Source organism: Carcharhinus amblyrhynchos, chromosome 34 (assembly GCF_965287045.1).
Source record: "Carcharhinus amblyrhynchos chromosome 34, sCarAmb.v2.hapA, whole genome shotgun sequence".
Lineage (NCBI taxonomy): Eukaryota > Metazoa > Chordata > Chondrichthyes > Carcharhiniformes > Carcharhinidae > Carcharhinus > Carcharhinus amblyrhynchos.
Window position 1 is genome coordinate 21,872,568 of NC_137357.1, and position 16,570 is coordinate 21,889,137.

General features: G+C 40.9%; 1 protein-coding gene across 5 annotated transcripts in view; it reads left to right on the forward strand.

Moving 5' to 3' along the window:
* LOC145361426 (transcription factor COE2) overlaps window positions 1-16,570 on the forward strand; it is a 305,378-nt gene that overhangs the window by 269,351 nt on the left and 19,457 nt on the right. For 3 of the 5 annotated variants that reach the window (XM_080217170.1, XM_080217168.1, XM_080217169.1), the window contains 3 exons: window positions 5,113-5,290; window positions 9,112-9,297; window positions 15,810-15,992. In XM_080217170.1, the coding sequence (XP_080073296.1) occupies window positions 5,113-5,290; window positions 9,112-9,297; window positions 15,810-15,992 (547 nt within the window). The remainder of the gene's footprint in view (window positions 1-5,112; window positions 5,291-9,111; window positions 9,298-15,809; window positions 15,993-16,570) is intronic. The other 2 variants (XM_080217171.1, XM_080217172.1) reach the window with 2 other exon arrangements.

Consider the following 16,570-nt stretch of genomic DNA (forward strand, 5'->3'; position numbering starts at 1 on the left):
CCTTCGTTTGTTCACACTGGAAAGCACACAACTCCTGTCAAAGACTATACTGATTTCCCAAAGAAGCTTCATTGTGAAGTTTACTATCTGATACCTTGTTTATCTGAGGGGAAATGTAGAAATGAAAGGTGACCTCTCCTGTAATTAAAAGCACCTTCCAATCTCCTGGATTGTGGCACTTGAATTACTGTAAGATGGAAAAATACCTAGAACATAGAACATTACAGCGCAGTACAGGCCCTTCAGCCCTCGATGTTGCGCCGACCAGTGGAACCAATCTAATGACCCTCTAACCTGAACTATTCCAATATTATCCATATTAGATTATAATCAATGTACACTGAATCAGTCCAGTCAGCTCAATAAAAAGTCATTTTACATCAGTGAGTTACAATGCAGTCAAACTTCAGAAAGTGCTCTTTCCCATTCTTCTCCCATCCTAATACCTCCTGGGGTCTACTCCACGAGTGTCGGCAGTCATAGAACATAGAACAGTACAGCACAGTACAGGCTCTTCGGTCCTCGATGTTGTGCCGAGCTTTGTACGAAGCCAAGATCAAGCTATCCCACTCCCTATCATTCTGGTGTGCTCCATGTGCCTATCCAATAATCGCTTGAAAGTTCCTAAAGTGTCCAACTCCACTATCACAGCAGGCAGTGCGTTCCATATCCCAACCACTCTCTGAGTAAAGAATCTACCTTGGACATCCCTCCTATATCTCCCACCATGAACCTTATAGTTATGCCCCCTAGTAACAGCTACATCCATCCGAGTCTCTGAATGTCCACTCTATCTACCCCCTCATCATCTTATAAACCTCTATTAAGTCGCTTCTCATCTTCCTCCACTCTAAAGAGAAAAGCCCTAGCTCCCTCAACCTTTCCTCATAAAACCTACCTCCAAACCAGGCGGCATCCTGATAAATCTCCTCTGCACTCTCTCCAATGCTTCCACATCCTTCTTATAGCGAGGTGACCAGAACTGCACACAATATTCCAAATGTGGTCTCACCAAGGTCCTGTACAGTTGCAGCATAACCCCACAGCTCTTAAACTCAAACCCCTGTTAATAAATGCTAACACACTACAGGCCTTCTCTGTGGCTCTATCCAACTGAGTGGCAACCTTCAGAGGTCTGTGGATATGAATCCCAAGATCTCTCTGTTCCTCCACATTCCTCAGAACTCTGTCGCTGACCCTATAATCACATTCAAGTTTGTCCTACCAAAATGAATCACCTCGCACTCATCAGGGTTAAACTCCATCTGCCACTTTTCAGCCCAGCTCTGCATCCTATCAATGTCTCTTTGCAGCCTACAACAGCTCTCCACCTCATCCACTACTCCACCAATCTTGGTCATCAGCAAATTTACTAACACACCCTTCAGCCCCCTCCTCCAAGTTATTAATAAAAATCACAAATAGCAGAGGACCCAGCACTGATCCCTGTAGTATACCGCTAGTAACTGGTCTCCAGTCTGAAAATTTTCCATCCACTACCACCCTCTGTCTTCTATGAGATAGCCAATTACTTATCCAATTGGCCAAATTTCCCTCTATCCTATACCTCCTTACTTTCTTCATGAGCCAACCATGGGGAACCTTATCAAACGCCTTACTAAAATCCGTGTATACGACATCAACTGCTCTACCTTTGTTTACACACTTAGTTACCTCCTCAAAGAATTCAATCAAATTTGTGAGACAAGACTTAGCCTTCACGAATCTGTGCTGACTATACCGGATTAAGCTGAATCTTTCCGAATGGTCATAAATTCTAAGATTAACTGGCCTATAATTACCATGGTCATTCCTATTTCTTCCTTGAACAGAGGAACAACATTCCCCACTCTCCAGACCTCTGGCACAATCCCCCTGGACACTGAGGACCCAAAGATCAAAGCCAAAGGCTCTGCAATCTCATCCCTTGCCTCCCAAAGAATCCTCGGATGTATCCCAACTGGCCAGGGGAACTTATCGACCTTCAGGTTTTTGTTCTAGTTAGTCCTCCAGTAACTCACCCAACAGGTCACTCCAGTCAATTAGTGAACACCAGGGACCCAGCTAACCAACGGAGCTGCTGTTCCTCCAGCTAACGTTCACACACATTTGTTGACAGGGTTGAGTGGATGCTGATCAGGAGCTAGAGAAATCATGGTGCTCTGTCCCACTGAGACCAACTGCAAAGCCCAAACCTTAGTCTCAGCTGAAATCAACTAACTCAGTACAAACTGATACAAGTTTGAACTACAATGATTTCCTAGGGACCAACAAAGCCACCAGGGCAAACATAATGAATGCATTATTAACAAAGACAAACCATACAAACATTCTAGAATTTGCATAAAGCTAACATGTGACAAATTAACAGATAGCTGCCTCCATTCATGAGCTTAGCTGAGTGGTCTGGCATTGCACAAGTGTGGTCTTAGGCTTCAGGCCAGATGATTTTAGGCTTGTGGTTTCAGGCCTGATTCCAGAATGGTAGTATTTTTACTGCACATTTTGTTGGAGGACCAGCTGATTCATATTGTCAGAAGCAGCAATTCTTGCCATTTTATGGTGACAGAATGGGTTTTTATGTTGTCTTCATCTGTGCTAATCTTGTAAATGATGACTACCATACCCTTCATTGGAAATGTAGCACAGAACACAGAACAAGACAGACTCTGGCAAACATGATAGGATTTGGTGTTGGATATTTGATGAGGATGCTTCAGGATGGAATAACGAATGCTTCTCTTTAATATTTATTTTCACTCAGTTGTCTTCAAAGTGCTGATTTGTGTTCTATGGCCACTGATAGTCCTCTGGTACTTTATCCAGAAGTAAGTGATTATGATCAAAAGAAGGGCAATTGGGCAATTTTTCTCTTCCCTCCACTGCGCTGTATATGGGTGCTGTGGCCAATCACAGCATCTTTAATAACAATCTGGGATGAAGTGACTCAGTGATAAGTTCTGGAATTTTTCTGGTCTGTACAACTCAAGCTGCAGTTATTCAAAGATCCATCAGGAATTATGTAAAGAAACATGAAAATAACAAAAGAAATTGCACTGCAATCCCGAAAGGAGGCAACATGTTTACAAATGGGTTGCTGATTCATTGCCAAACTGTTTCCATAGGTGAATAGAAGTAACAGTACAGGAACAATTGCATCAATTGAGATATAGTTCAGGATTGTTCAAAGTGGATGGCAGATTTGTTGTTGATTTATTCTGGTTGCTTGTGTGTCAGTGGCAAGTTTATGTGTCTATTTCACTCGCCTTTCCTTCCTGCTTGACACAGGCAAAATGATTTTGGTGCTGCACCCAGCCAAGTATCCATCCCTGTGAGCTGCTCTTCAACTACTTAATGCAATATCTGAAAAGGCATTTTTAACCTGTTTTTAGTGCTCCAACTGTTCAAAACAAGATGAAGATTTTTAGTTTGCAAAAATAGTTACAAGAGGTGGAAGTAGTTAAAAAATAAAGTTTAAAACTTGGGGATTGGGGGGGTGGTGAAGAAATGACATGGACAGAAAATCTGAAGACTCCTTGAATTTAAGATTGTGTTTGAATTGTTGTTTATATTCTAGTAATAAATCCATTCATGATTTTGGAATAAATGTAGGACTGTAATATTAGTATACATTTCAAGGTAATAGTGTGGGAACTGAAAACGTAAAATTGGCCAGCCCAGGAAGACTGGAATTCCCTGGCCTGAGAGCAGTAGAATTGTTATCAGTTTCTACAAGATAAAAATGCCATGTTGATCTTCAGGTTCAAAGAGAATGAGAAAGAAATAATATTCTCATGAACCTCATCCCATGCTTGGTTCATAGAGGGGAGTCATTTAGAAGTGCACACAAATCGGATTCTATTGTATGACAACCCTAAGAGTGATGCCTCCATAATCGGAGTTGCACCACATCTTCACAATTGATTAGATAGATTTTCAAACAACTTTCAAAAGGTAGCACTCACTTGATACCAGCAACAAAAGAAAATGATCTGAACTTCTGCAAGGTGACTAACATTGCCTCATCAGGCATTCTGACCAGAGAGATCCCAAGTTCAATTCCATTAGCTGTTGAGTTAGTTGGTATTAGGGAATGGCAACGTTGGGTGCAGGATATGGATAATTGCTGTCAGTGCCTTTGGATTAGAGGAGGATAATCAGCCAGAGTCCAGTGTTCTGCTAAAATCTTATATCACTATGGGCAAGGACAGTGTAATGTTTGCTGATTTGAAAGCCTGACAACATTCATTGTTGGTGCTCACACATGAAAAATGAATTGGGTGAGATAATGGAGAATAAGCAAAGCCAGATGAATCAGCATCTTTGGAATAGTGATCCTGAAAAATCAGAGGAAAGAAATAGTCACAGGTTTCCAAAAAACAAAGGCAACTGAAGTAGTTCAAAACTAATTCAATGCATTTCTGGACAGCAATTATTAAGAGAGTTTTTTTATTCTTTCATGGCCAGCATTTGTTGCCCATCCCTACTAGCCCTTGAACTGAGTGGCTTTTTATGCCATTTCAGAGAGCAGTTGAGAGTCAACCACATTGCTGTGGCTCTGGCCCATGTAGGCCCGACCAGCTAAGGATGGCAGATTTTCTTCCCTAAAGGACATTAGTGAACCAGATGGGTTTTTACGACAATCGACAATGGTTTCATGGTCATCAGTAGATTCTTAATTTCAGATTTTGTTTTATTGAATTCAAGTTCCACCATCTGCTGTGGTGGGATTCGAATGAGAGTTTCCAGAATGTTAACTGAGTTTCTGGATTAATGGTCCAGTGGTAATATCACTGGGCTATCACTCATCTGGAGATGGTCAGAAGATTAGTTGGTAAGGCTCAGAGCTGTCAAAAATTGATGGTATTTTAATTAGCAGTCAAAGTGAGGGACCAAGGTTCACGATGCAGGCATAATGAAAGGAAATTAGAATACACAATGCCTAATTGGGACTTAATAACCATAAGATTTTAGGAAGACACTGAGGTACCAGCCTGCAAAAATAAATCTATAGTTTTTATATCCAGGTAGGAAGGAATTAAAGTAGGATCTGGTGCCACGATTCAGGCTGAATGGCCTTTTCCATTTCGTAAGATTTTTTATGTTCTACAGGAAATCATCCTGAAGCGAGCAGCTGATATTGCAGAAGCTCTGTACAGTGTACCTCGGACTCCCAGTCAGCTTCCTACTCTCTCCAATACTCCCAGTCACAGCAGCATGATGAGGATGAACACCTATGGCAGTCAGCTGGGAGTCAGCATCTCAGAGTCTGCACAGGGCAACAGCCAAGGTAAGCTTCAAACATATGAGTACAGGTCAGGCATTCACAACTCATTTTCATCCTACACTGATGCAGAAACTGAGACTGAGTATTGACTCTAACTTGTATGGGCTTCAATGTTCATCAAAGTAGTGGTGTGAAGATGCTTAATGTTGATGGGATCATTTTCAAGAGGTTTCGCTATTCCCTTTCAAAGCATTTGAATAATTGCTTCACACTGGAACCTTCCTTTCCTCTGCTACCTTTTTCTGTGGTGGGAAGGATCCTAATGAAGTGGATCATACAGGTTCTGCAGATGCTATTTCTTCCTGTCCTCTAAGATCACACTCCAAGAATACTAGAAAATTACAGAGCCAGGGAGAATTTGCTTGAATTCATTTTTCACTTATTCCTCAGGAAACAGAGTTGGAGGACAACATTACCAAATTTTCTAAAGCATGTGCCCAAGCTTTTAGTCTTTTCTAACTGTTTAGATGCATATCATTAAGCTTCATGAGCTGCTCAGAAAGCTTAATCCAGTCATTTGAAAATGTCTCAAGTTGCTCATATTCACACTCTTACTGTTCTGATGTAGGATTCATGTTCAGAGAAAGGAATGCACAGACACCAGATTATGCATGAGTGAGATTTAGATTGAGCGAAGAGTTTGGTTCAGGTGGGAATTAGGGGCAAAGAGGCAAAGGATGCTCCCTTTTCTACTTTTTTCATCCTCCAGTGGTTGATGAGTTTCCTTCCTGTCTCCAAGCCAGGTGAGAGCAACTTTCTATTACTTTGGCTGTGTAAATTATTAACTTTCTATTACTCTATTTGTATAAATTATTAACCAAATGACTAATTAAATAAATGAGGTTGGACAGAAATGGCAGGGCTGGTGCTGTGCTGTGACTGCAGCATGTGGGAATCTACAGAATGCACTGCTATCCCAGATGACCAGATCTGCCGAAAGTGACTGCCGCTTAGGCAGTTTTGACTGAGTTGCTGAGCTGGAGTCTGAGTTGCAGATATTGTGGGCATTGAGAAGGGCGAGAGTTATCTGGACACTTTGTTCCTGGATGCAGTCACAGGTTAAGAAGAATTATAAAATTGATCAATGGTCAGGGACAAAAGGAGGTGATGGAGAGTCAGGCAAGTGAGGGGAACAAGCATATAGTGATGGAGCAGCTTCAGCCTTTGACTTTGTCCAATAGGTGTAGTGTGCTAGTTGCCTGTGTGGATAAGGAAAAGGTCTGTAAGGTGAATGAGTAGACTGAACATGGCACTATGGTGAAGGATGCCATTCAAGCTGAGGGAGCAAAAAGCAATGTGATAATGATTGGAGACAGCATAGTCAGGGAGATAGTTACTGATCTCCACAGTCAAGAGCATGAGTTCAGAGGGCTATATTGCCTGCCTGGTACCAGGGTTCAGGATACCTACTCAGAGATGGAGAGGAACTTACAGTGGAAGGGTGAGGAGCCATTGGTCATGGTTCGCAGAGGAATCAAAGACACAAGTAAGATGAGCAAAGAGGTTTCCATATTCTATCCTTCACCCGGTCCAATTCCCTTGGTCGACGGGGCAATAAAATTCTGGCCACAGTCTCAAAGAAAATTAAGGATGGACAATAAATGCTACATTTGTGCTCACATCCCAAGAATGAATAAAACAAGTAATGGCTGATTGTTCAGGACTGAGTTAAGGCAAAATCTCTTCCCTGTGTGTGAATTTTCAAAATTTTTGAAAAATGTTGAAGGTAATCAATGGAATTGACTTTGGGGCAAAAAAAATTGGAGTTCAGGCACCAGATCAGTTTAATCATGGCTCGGGCATGCAATTGCCTATTCTTTCTCTGGTTTCTTATGCTGTTATGTTTTGAGTAATATAAGCACAGGCCAAAAATATTTGCTAATGTTTTAAACTTGAGCTTTTGGACGATAGCACTTAATCATTTTTCATTCAGAATCAGTTTGGGAAACATGAAAGGAACTGTAAAAGTAATCAGCAACATCATTGCTGAAAACTTCATTGGCAAGGTTCCTCATCCAAATTCTATTGTCACAGGAAATCATCATATGGTATTATTTCATTGCAGATGTGTAGAGTGGGCGCAAGAGTTGTAGTCATTGGACAATGACTGTGTTGTATAAGGAATGAGTTTAACACACACTAGCTAATAGACTCTTTTCTGGTTGCTTGTTAACTGTGCAAACACTTATGAAAAAAATGTTGGTCCTCACTGACTCCTTTGTAACTTAGTCTTTGTTATTGTTACCCCCACAGACAAGCCGTAATAAGACTCTGCAGACCTGTCACTCAATCTATTTGTTTATGCAAAGACTAGTTGCAGTGCACTCCGTTGGTACCAAGCAATGGCAGATCAGACAGAGATAAAGAGAGAGTTACTGTTGGTGCTGATGGCTTCACATCTGTTTTGTCTTGTTATTCAGCCAAGTCCCTGTGGTTAAACACGTGCTGATTGCATTCCAGATCTGACAGGCCCTTCAGGCAGATGTAAATGGAAAACCCCTAGCTGTTTCTAAACATCCTAACCTGGAGTGACTGGAATGGAGAGAAATGGCCCCCATCAAATTATTCTCTCTCTTATGCTCTGTAATCTACTTCATAAATCATTCAGTATTATTTCAGCCTTCTGCATGTCAAATGAGAATAAAGTTGGGGAAAGAGCAGAAGAGAAGGATTTCTCACATGGGAACAAGCCACTTAACCCTTCCAGTCTGTTCCACCACTGGTTGGTCTGTGACCCATCTCCTTGTGCTTGCCTTTGCCTAATATCCTCTCATAGTTTTGGTGACAAAGATCTATGAGTCTCAGATTTAAAAATAACATTTGACCTAGAGTTAGTTGTTATTTGCAGAACAGAGTTCCAAATTTTTCACATATTTTGTGCGTAGAAGAGCTTCCTAATTTCACTATTGATTGGTCTGGCTCTTATTTTAGTCTGTGCCCTGGATTCTCCAATCAGCAGAAATAATATCACTCTCACTATGTTTTGCTTGACATTGTCAGTCTGTGATATTCAATGACATGCGCGTGCGCAACAGAGAGTCAGGATCAAATTGCAGGATGGAAGCCTCATTCATTCAGAATAAACAAGGATCTCGCTTTCTTCTAATGATTCTAATTTTCATAAGTGGTCAGGTCCCTTCCATTCCCAATATCATTCACTTAGCATTGAGTGATTGCATTCCTACACGCAGTCGTAATATTTCTAATTTTCCTCACTTAATTGCAACACAATATAAATTCTACAATGAATTTCTATTCCTCTTATTGTCTTCCTTCCAATCCCAAAGACACTGTCTTGTACTATGTCCAATACAAGTCAGGGTCTAAACAGTGAGCATTGCAGGTTCGTCATCTTTGGTAGGCATCACAATCAATCCTGATTATATTCTACCTGAATTACGTGATTTCAGCAGGGTTCACAGAGCAGTGATCAGAAGACACATCCCAGCAGGAATTACCCTTACATTGCCCAGAGGAGCTAAGAAGTGTAATATTCCTGTTCCACCAAAGGAGAACAGGGTATTAAGGTCAGGCAACCCAGGACCTCCGTTGGAAGAATGGTCACTTATACTGAATTAAGTACGTTAACCAATTCAGTCGCTGAGGCACCAATATCCCCTGATGCAGTGCATTGAAAACCCATCATCTTATGATCACTGCTAATAGGTGAACTGTTACAGTGTCGGGGCATAAGCAATCATAGAGCTGGGGATAGATATTTGTTTTCAGGACAATAAATGTAATTTTGATATTGATTTAAATGTCACTTCAAATATCATTGTGCTGGTACCCTAACCCCATCTTTCCTCTATTTTTGTGGGCAGGTTATATCCACAACAGCAGCAGCATCTCTCCACGTGGGTATGCACCCACACACTCACCACAACAGTCCAACTACAGCACAGTAGGTGGTAACATCAATGGCTATAGCAACGTGCCAATGTCAAACCTCGGAGTGCCCAGTTCTCCTGGATTCCTAAACAGCTCTCCTGCCAGCTCACCCTATGGCAGTAAGTGTCATTTTTGCCTGGTGTAATAATAACAAGGGACACGATCAGGGAAGAATGAGTGCCCACATTCTCATTAGCCTACTGTTTCACTGGTGGTCTTGTTTGTCTTGGGGTGGAGAGGGCTTTTTGAAGATGGGCTCAATAATTTTGTTTTATCTATGTGGCATGTTGGGCCTTTGGTGTCTTTTCTTTTCTCATCAATTGGGTTGATGGTCGGATGGTCCAATTTCTGATTGGTTAAATTAGCTTTCAAAGATGGGCAAGTGGTGGGGCTGCTGCAGGTGGACCAAGTAACCCTACACTAGGGAGTGGGGAAAGCTAATACTAGGCAAGGAACAAATGAAACTCATTTATAATACCTCTGAAAGGCCTGTTGGACATTTACCATTATGTGGACAAATTAAGAACAACCAAGCAGGCTAAATATTGGAGGACTGGAGGCTTTCATAGCATTGTACCCTAAAGTGCAGTGCCTTCAGCAGAGGGAAGAATAGTACACCCTCAACAGACAACTGGGATCAAAGCGACAGAAGTTTGAAAATATTCATGTCAATTTTCAGGATCCAATCTTAGTCTCAAAGAGGTATATCGTAATTTTGTCAGGTCGTGTAAATTGGGTGACAGTGTGTCTGTATTACCTCTCCCCCAGTTCCCAGATCTTATTTCAATCGACTTGATTGCAAAGGGATTCCTCATTTGCAGTTGCCTGTTTAACACTACAGTGCAAAATTAAGACCTGTCCCAAAGAGGCAAATAGGAAAAATGATTAGCTGTTCCCAACAGCCTTGACATGGTTTTAAATGTGACATATGTTTGTATTTGCTTGGCAGAACTTCAGTGTTATTTTTAATTGAGAAACTTAGATGAAGGGCCACGCTACAATGCAGAACACCACCAGGGTTGGGAAAATAGAAGACCAGATGAGATAAGTCAAGAAATAGTGACATCAAGCTTGGGTGTTAAAAACCTGCAGATTAAAGAAGGAAGGAAAGGAGGAAGGAAGGAGGAAGGAAGGAGGGAGGTAAGGTGTTCCACAGTTTTCTGGTCCTGGGAAAGTTAGAGGAGACAATATGATGAATCTTTATTTCAAATAGTGAAGATGCAAGGCAGAGGAAAACATCACAGGATGCACCAGTCTTCTAAATTGTTTCTAACTGATAAACAATTTGTCCAGTATGGGAGCAACTGGTTCATTTTGTCATGCCTCTTTGGACTATCATCTCCTCACCAGATACTTGGGTCACTTATGGCTCCCTTGATTTAGGGAAATTATATCACTGCATTTAATGCAGTATTCAGAGAGCCCACTTTCTCAATTTTCTTCCCTTCTTTCCTAAAGAGGTGTAAAGGCTGGAACACAGCACCACAGTAGCAAACTGCCCTCCAGTGCTCTTACCCAGGTGGTTATTCTTCGAATGGAAGCCTAAACTGCGAGCTTTAGCAAGATATTCACCATAACAGCTAGCTCAAACATGTCCTCATTATCACTCTAAAATTAGATTAAATTTTTGATGCAGTGACACTTATGATTGGTTACAATATAACATGGTCTTGCATTTTAGTTTGGTCAGAACACAAGAAACTACCAGTGATACATTGGAGAACCAAGGGACTGACCAAATCTTAACACAAGAAACTACCAGTGATACATTGGAGAGCCAAGGGAAAGATTTGTAGTCGATGGTGGTGCTATCTGTTGCTGCATGGTTTCATTGAGTGTGATACATCTAAAAATTTCTGGTCAAACACTCTGTATACTTACACAATAATATAAAGTTCCTGTAAATGTGTATGTTACATAGTAATACACTGTATGTTCCTGGAGTATAACACACCTCTCTATTATATAAAAGAACATTGTGTGTTACTGTGTATAACACATATGTACATTTGATACGACACACTTTGAGCTACTGCATGTTATATTCCTGTGTATGTGCAACTTATTAAAAATTCTGCATCTGCATGAACTCCATCCACCAAAAAAATCTCCTGTTATATGGAAAATTTATAAATTCCTGTATCCAGATATATAATGGAAATTGCTGTGTAAACTTATCGTGCTGTGATAGCACTGTAGTTGCCAATGCCGATGCAAGGACCAACTCTACTTCCAGGTTCCTCAAATTGCCACTGTTAAAATATTATATAAAGCTAAGGATAGAAATGTGTGACTTTCAAATGTGGAATGATTTATGTTTACAGATAAAATTATTCAATTACTCCCCCACCCTCTAATTTTTCACTGGTCCTATCTGCAAGTCCTGTAGGAGAGTGGCAAGTAGAATACATTTCTGTCTTTGTGGAAAAGCCATAAGACCATAAGATCTCAGAGCAGATTTGGGCCATTTGGCCCATCACGTCTGCTCCACCAGTCAATCACGGCTGATAAGTTTTTCAACCCCATTCTCCTATCTTTTCCCTGTAACCTTTGATCCCCTTACCTATTAAGAACCTATCTATCTCTGCTTTAATACACTCAGTGTCCTGGCCTCCTGTGGCAATGAATTCCATAGATTCATCATCCTCTTGCTGAAGCAATTCTTCCTCATCTTGGTTCTAAAGGATTGTCCCTTTACTCTGAGGCTGATCCCCTTGGATCTTAGTCTCTCCTTCTAATGGAAACATCTTCCCCACATCTACTCTATCCAGGTTTTTCAGTATTCTGTAAGTTTCAATGAGAACCCCCCTCATCCTTCTAAACTCCATTGATACAGACCCAGAGTCCTCAAACGCTCCTTATACGTCAAGATTTTCATTCCTGGGATCATCCTTGTGAACCTCCACTGGACCCTCTCCAAGGCTAACACATCCTTCCTTCGATACAGGGCCCAAAATTGCTCACAATATTCCAAATGTGGTCTGACCAGATCCTTATAAAGCCTTGGCAGTATACCCTTGCTTTTGTATCCGAGTCCTCTCGAAATGACTGCTAACATTGTATTTGCCTTCCTAAGTACCAACTCAACCTGCAAGTTAACCGTAAGAAAATCCTGAACCAGGATTCCCAAATCTATTTGCGCTTCAGATTTCTGAATTCTCTCCCCACCCAGAAAACAGTCCATACCTCTATTCTTCTGACCAAACTGCAAAATTCACTCTTTCCAAGTGATAACTTGGGTGCTGTAGGACCCAAAATCTTCAAGCTATGTGCAAGTGAAGCACATTTCAGAAAACAGCCATATAACGTTTATTGAATTGTTGCAAACTCTTCATCCTTCAGATTAAAGTTTTAAACATGGAGACCTAAAAAGAATGGATAAGGAAGAATAGATGAGGGGAAAAAAACATTGACAGCAATTTAAGTGTTCACACTTTTTAGTTTTGTCATTTGAGACTAATATTCCAGTAATATGGTCTGATGCCAATGCTTCTGATACTTGAGTATATTTTTGCAGTAACATTAGTGTTTTGTATCAGTGTCAGAGTATACATGAGAAATTGCTAAAAGAGGATAACGAAGGAAGACTGAAATGTCTCTCAATCTGCCTGCAGCCTAAATTTTATATTGCTTTCCCATTTTGTCTGCTACAGTGAGTTTTAAGCTGAGCCATGCTTTTATCAACTATTGCAAGAGGGAGTGCTACTGAGAATTTAAAATAGAGATGTGGATTGTATTTCTAAAATTGGTCACGGATAAAATAACTTGCAGCTTTTTCACTCCCTGAAAGTGATGTTCACAGGGAGTTTATAAAGGCTGTGCTGTTGAAAAGATCCCTGCACAGCATAGATCAATGATTAAGCGTGCTTCTTTCTTTATGTTCACAACTGAGATTTTCAGTGATAGTCCTTATGCTGTCTCATGCCAAAAACTTAGATTTGGCTGAAGGTAGTAAGTTGTACCTACGACACAACTGCAGAGATGCTTGAGTATCATTAGTGCATTATTTTCTCTTCCTTCCAATGCCTTTACTCTGAATTTCTCTTTCTGCCTTGTTCTTTATCACTCTTTCTCTCTTCATAAGCAACCTGTCAGTAAGATTTGCAAGTGTTGGGAAGTCAACAAAACCAGGGAACTATTTTCAGCTACGGAGGGAACAGTGGCATCATGGTTATGTTACTTGACTAATAATCCAGATGTCTGAGAGAATAATCCAGAGACCTGAATTCAAATTTGAACAAAGCAGCTGGGAAACTTAAACTCAATTAATAAATAAAACCTGGAATAAAAAGCTACTAGCAGTAATGGTGATCATGAAACTACTGAATTCTCATAACAACCCATCTGGTTCCGTCATGTTCTTTAAATAAGAAAATCTGTTGTCCTTACCCCAGTTTGGTCTGGATGTGTGATTTCAGACCTGGAGCTATGTGACTCTCAGTCACCCTATGAAATGGCCTCACAAGCTAATTAAGGATATCTTGGAATGATCAATAAATGTTGACTTTGCAAATGACACCAATAACCTGTGAATACACAAAACAAATTGCTAGCCAAGCCCACAACAAGATTGTGAAGGCCATAGTTTGAAAGAAAGCTTAAATTACAGTAGCAAATGATGGAATTGTACCACCTCCATACTGCTTCCCTAAAATCTCCAGCACGAGAAATTCCAGAGTTTACAATAAAGCTTGCATTTATAGTGATCCCTAACGTAGTAAAGCCTCCCGAGATGCTTCGCCGGAGCATAATAAGGTAAAAATATTGATAAAATGTTTGCATTTTAAAATACTGATAGAGTCAATATTAGGACAGGTAACTAAAAGCTTGATCAAAGAGCATGGTTCTTTGACCAAGCTAAAGGAGCATCTTAACGGAGGAGATAGGTGAAGTTAACGGTGGTGAAGTTTAGGGATGGAATTTCAAACTGAAGGCCAGGCAGCTAAAGACATAGCTGACAATGGCGAGGCAAAGGATGTTGGGTGGTCAAATGACCACAATTAGAGGAACGCAGAAATCTTGAAAAATTGAGGGGCAGAATGAAGTTATAGAGATTGAGAGAGGCAAGGCCGGGGGTTGGGGGGAGGGGCTTCAAAACAAGGATGAAAATTTCAAAATCAAGGCATTGCACAACCAGGAGCCAACATAGGTCACCGAGTGAATGGCTGAACAGAATTGGTATGATTCTAGATAATAGATAGCAGAATTTGGATCAGCTCAAGTTTATAAAGAGTTAAATATCTGAGGTCAAGTGAACAGTATTGGAATAATCAAGTCTGGAGTTGACAAAAGCACAGTTCGGCATCAGGTGAGCTAAGCCAAGATGGAGACAGGAATTAAGTAGATGGAAGTAGGCATCTTTTGTAATGCAAATGATATAGGGTCAGCGCATGTAGGAAAAGTTCATGATCCCAAGACAGGGAATGAGGCATTGGATGTTTTGAAGTGTGAAACTGTTGACAAATTTGAGGCTTTTTTTGAGCAGCTAGTTATACCCCTTCCCTTTATGGTTTAATAATAAGAATGTGAGATTGCTTTGTTTCTTGTTATCTGTATTAGCTCCCTCTCTGGGTAAATGGACTATACAGTAAAAAGTCTGACAACACCAGGTTTTAGTCCAACCTATTTATTTGATAATATACTCACAAGCTTTCGAGGGGACTGCCTCTTCGTCAGGTGAATGGAGAGTTCTCACCTGACGAAGAGGCAGTCCCCTCGAAAGCTTGTGAGTATATTATCAAATAAATAGGTTGGACTAAAACCTGGTGTTGTCAGACTTTTTACTGTGTTTACGCCAGTCCAACGCCGGCATACCCACATCATAAATGGACTATAACCAGGATGTCCACAGAACTAAATTATCCTAACTGTAGTCTTTGTTGGGTTAGCTGTTTAAATTAGAGCTGCAGTTTAGTGATGAAAATAACCTTGGCAGCTCTGAAAATAATACATCAGTGAGAGTGATGAAGAACCTCCACCTAACAGCAGTACTCATTTAAAAAGTGTAAAAAAAACTATATGCAGCAACTCAAATGTCGTGATTTCAGTTTTGAATGCATAAATTCACAAGAAGGTTGAAAATCACTCGAGCTTTTATCCAGTGGCTCCCTTTGGGGAATTCATCAAGAGTAGACAGGATCGTGTTTAGTTCTGTTGTGTTCTCTGTTCTATAGCTTGGCAACTCTCACCATTCATGCTCACACATAAATATTGAGGTATTAGCACTTGGTCAACTCAGCCAACAAGACGCAGTGCTTCCATGAAATAGAGGGGAGGGGAAATCAGAAGGCAAAGTACTGCAGCTGATGGAAATCCAAACTAAAAACAGAAAATGCTGGCAACACTTAGCAAGTCAGGCAGCATCTAAGGAGAGAAAACAGAATTCATGCTTCAGATTACTGAAAGCAAAGAAACGGTTTTAACACTTTCAACACATGCTGTGAGATGGTCACCATGTATTTTCAAATGGCTGAAGGTGTTTGCCAAATGCTATCTTGCGGATGTGGTGCTCCTTTAAATTATAAACGTGCCTCACTTCACAAATCTGATAGTCCACTTCCATAGGAGATGGGTCCTTTATGTCTAAGACAGAGCTGTTCTTTTCTTCCCCCTTTTTTTTGATTTCTTACAGTTATGCCTTCCAGTCCGACTGTGGCATCTGCAGTCCCTCTGTCCTCCAGCACATCTGCCATACTTCCCTTCTCATCTTCTGTCTTCCCCGCAGTGAAACAGAAGAGCGCCTTTGCACCGGTGATCCGACCCCAAGACTCCCCCTCCCCGGCCTGCTCCAATGGGAATGGAAATGGATTCCGAGGTGAGGATACGGCTTTTTGCCTGAATTGAATTTGTACGTAAAAAGAAAGTGTGCATCGTGTGAAGATCAGGGAGGGAGGAGGTTCAATTGGACTTCAGTGCCAGGTAGAAAATGGGGGCTGGAAATTGCTTGTCAGTTTTGTAGCCCAACCAGTTTTCTATCACACTCCATCTCGAGAAAAGAAACCAGTGTGTAAGACAGGCTGCCAATTCAATACCGCTGTCATCAAAGACACATATAACTACCTCCCCAATCCTTCCCCCAGTCACCCAATCTTCAAGGAACCATTTCTTTTTGTATGTAGAGCAAGCTAAGCAACCATAATGATTCTGGGTCAAAAGTGCTCAAGAAAGGTTGAAGGAAAAGGAAGATCCTGAAGGGAATACATTCCATTCACATGGCTCTCCCTTCTAATGCTCAAAAATATACATTATAAATTGTACATACATGCAATCTTGAGATAGAGACCCTACCTCCAAGGTTTCCCAGCTGTTCATGATCTAATTCATAGCAAAATATCCAGTTCCATTTTGTTGAATGCAGTGTGGGGTTGGGGTAGGTGATTTCAACCAACCTAA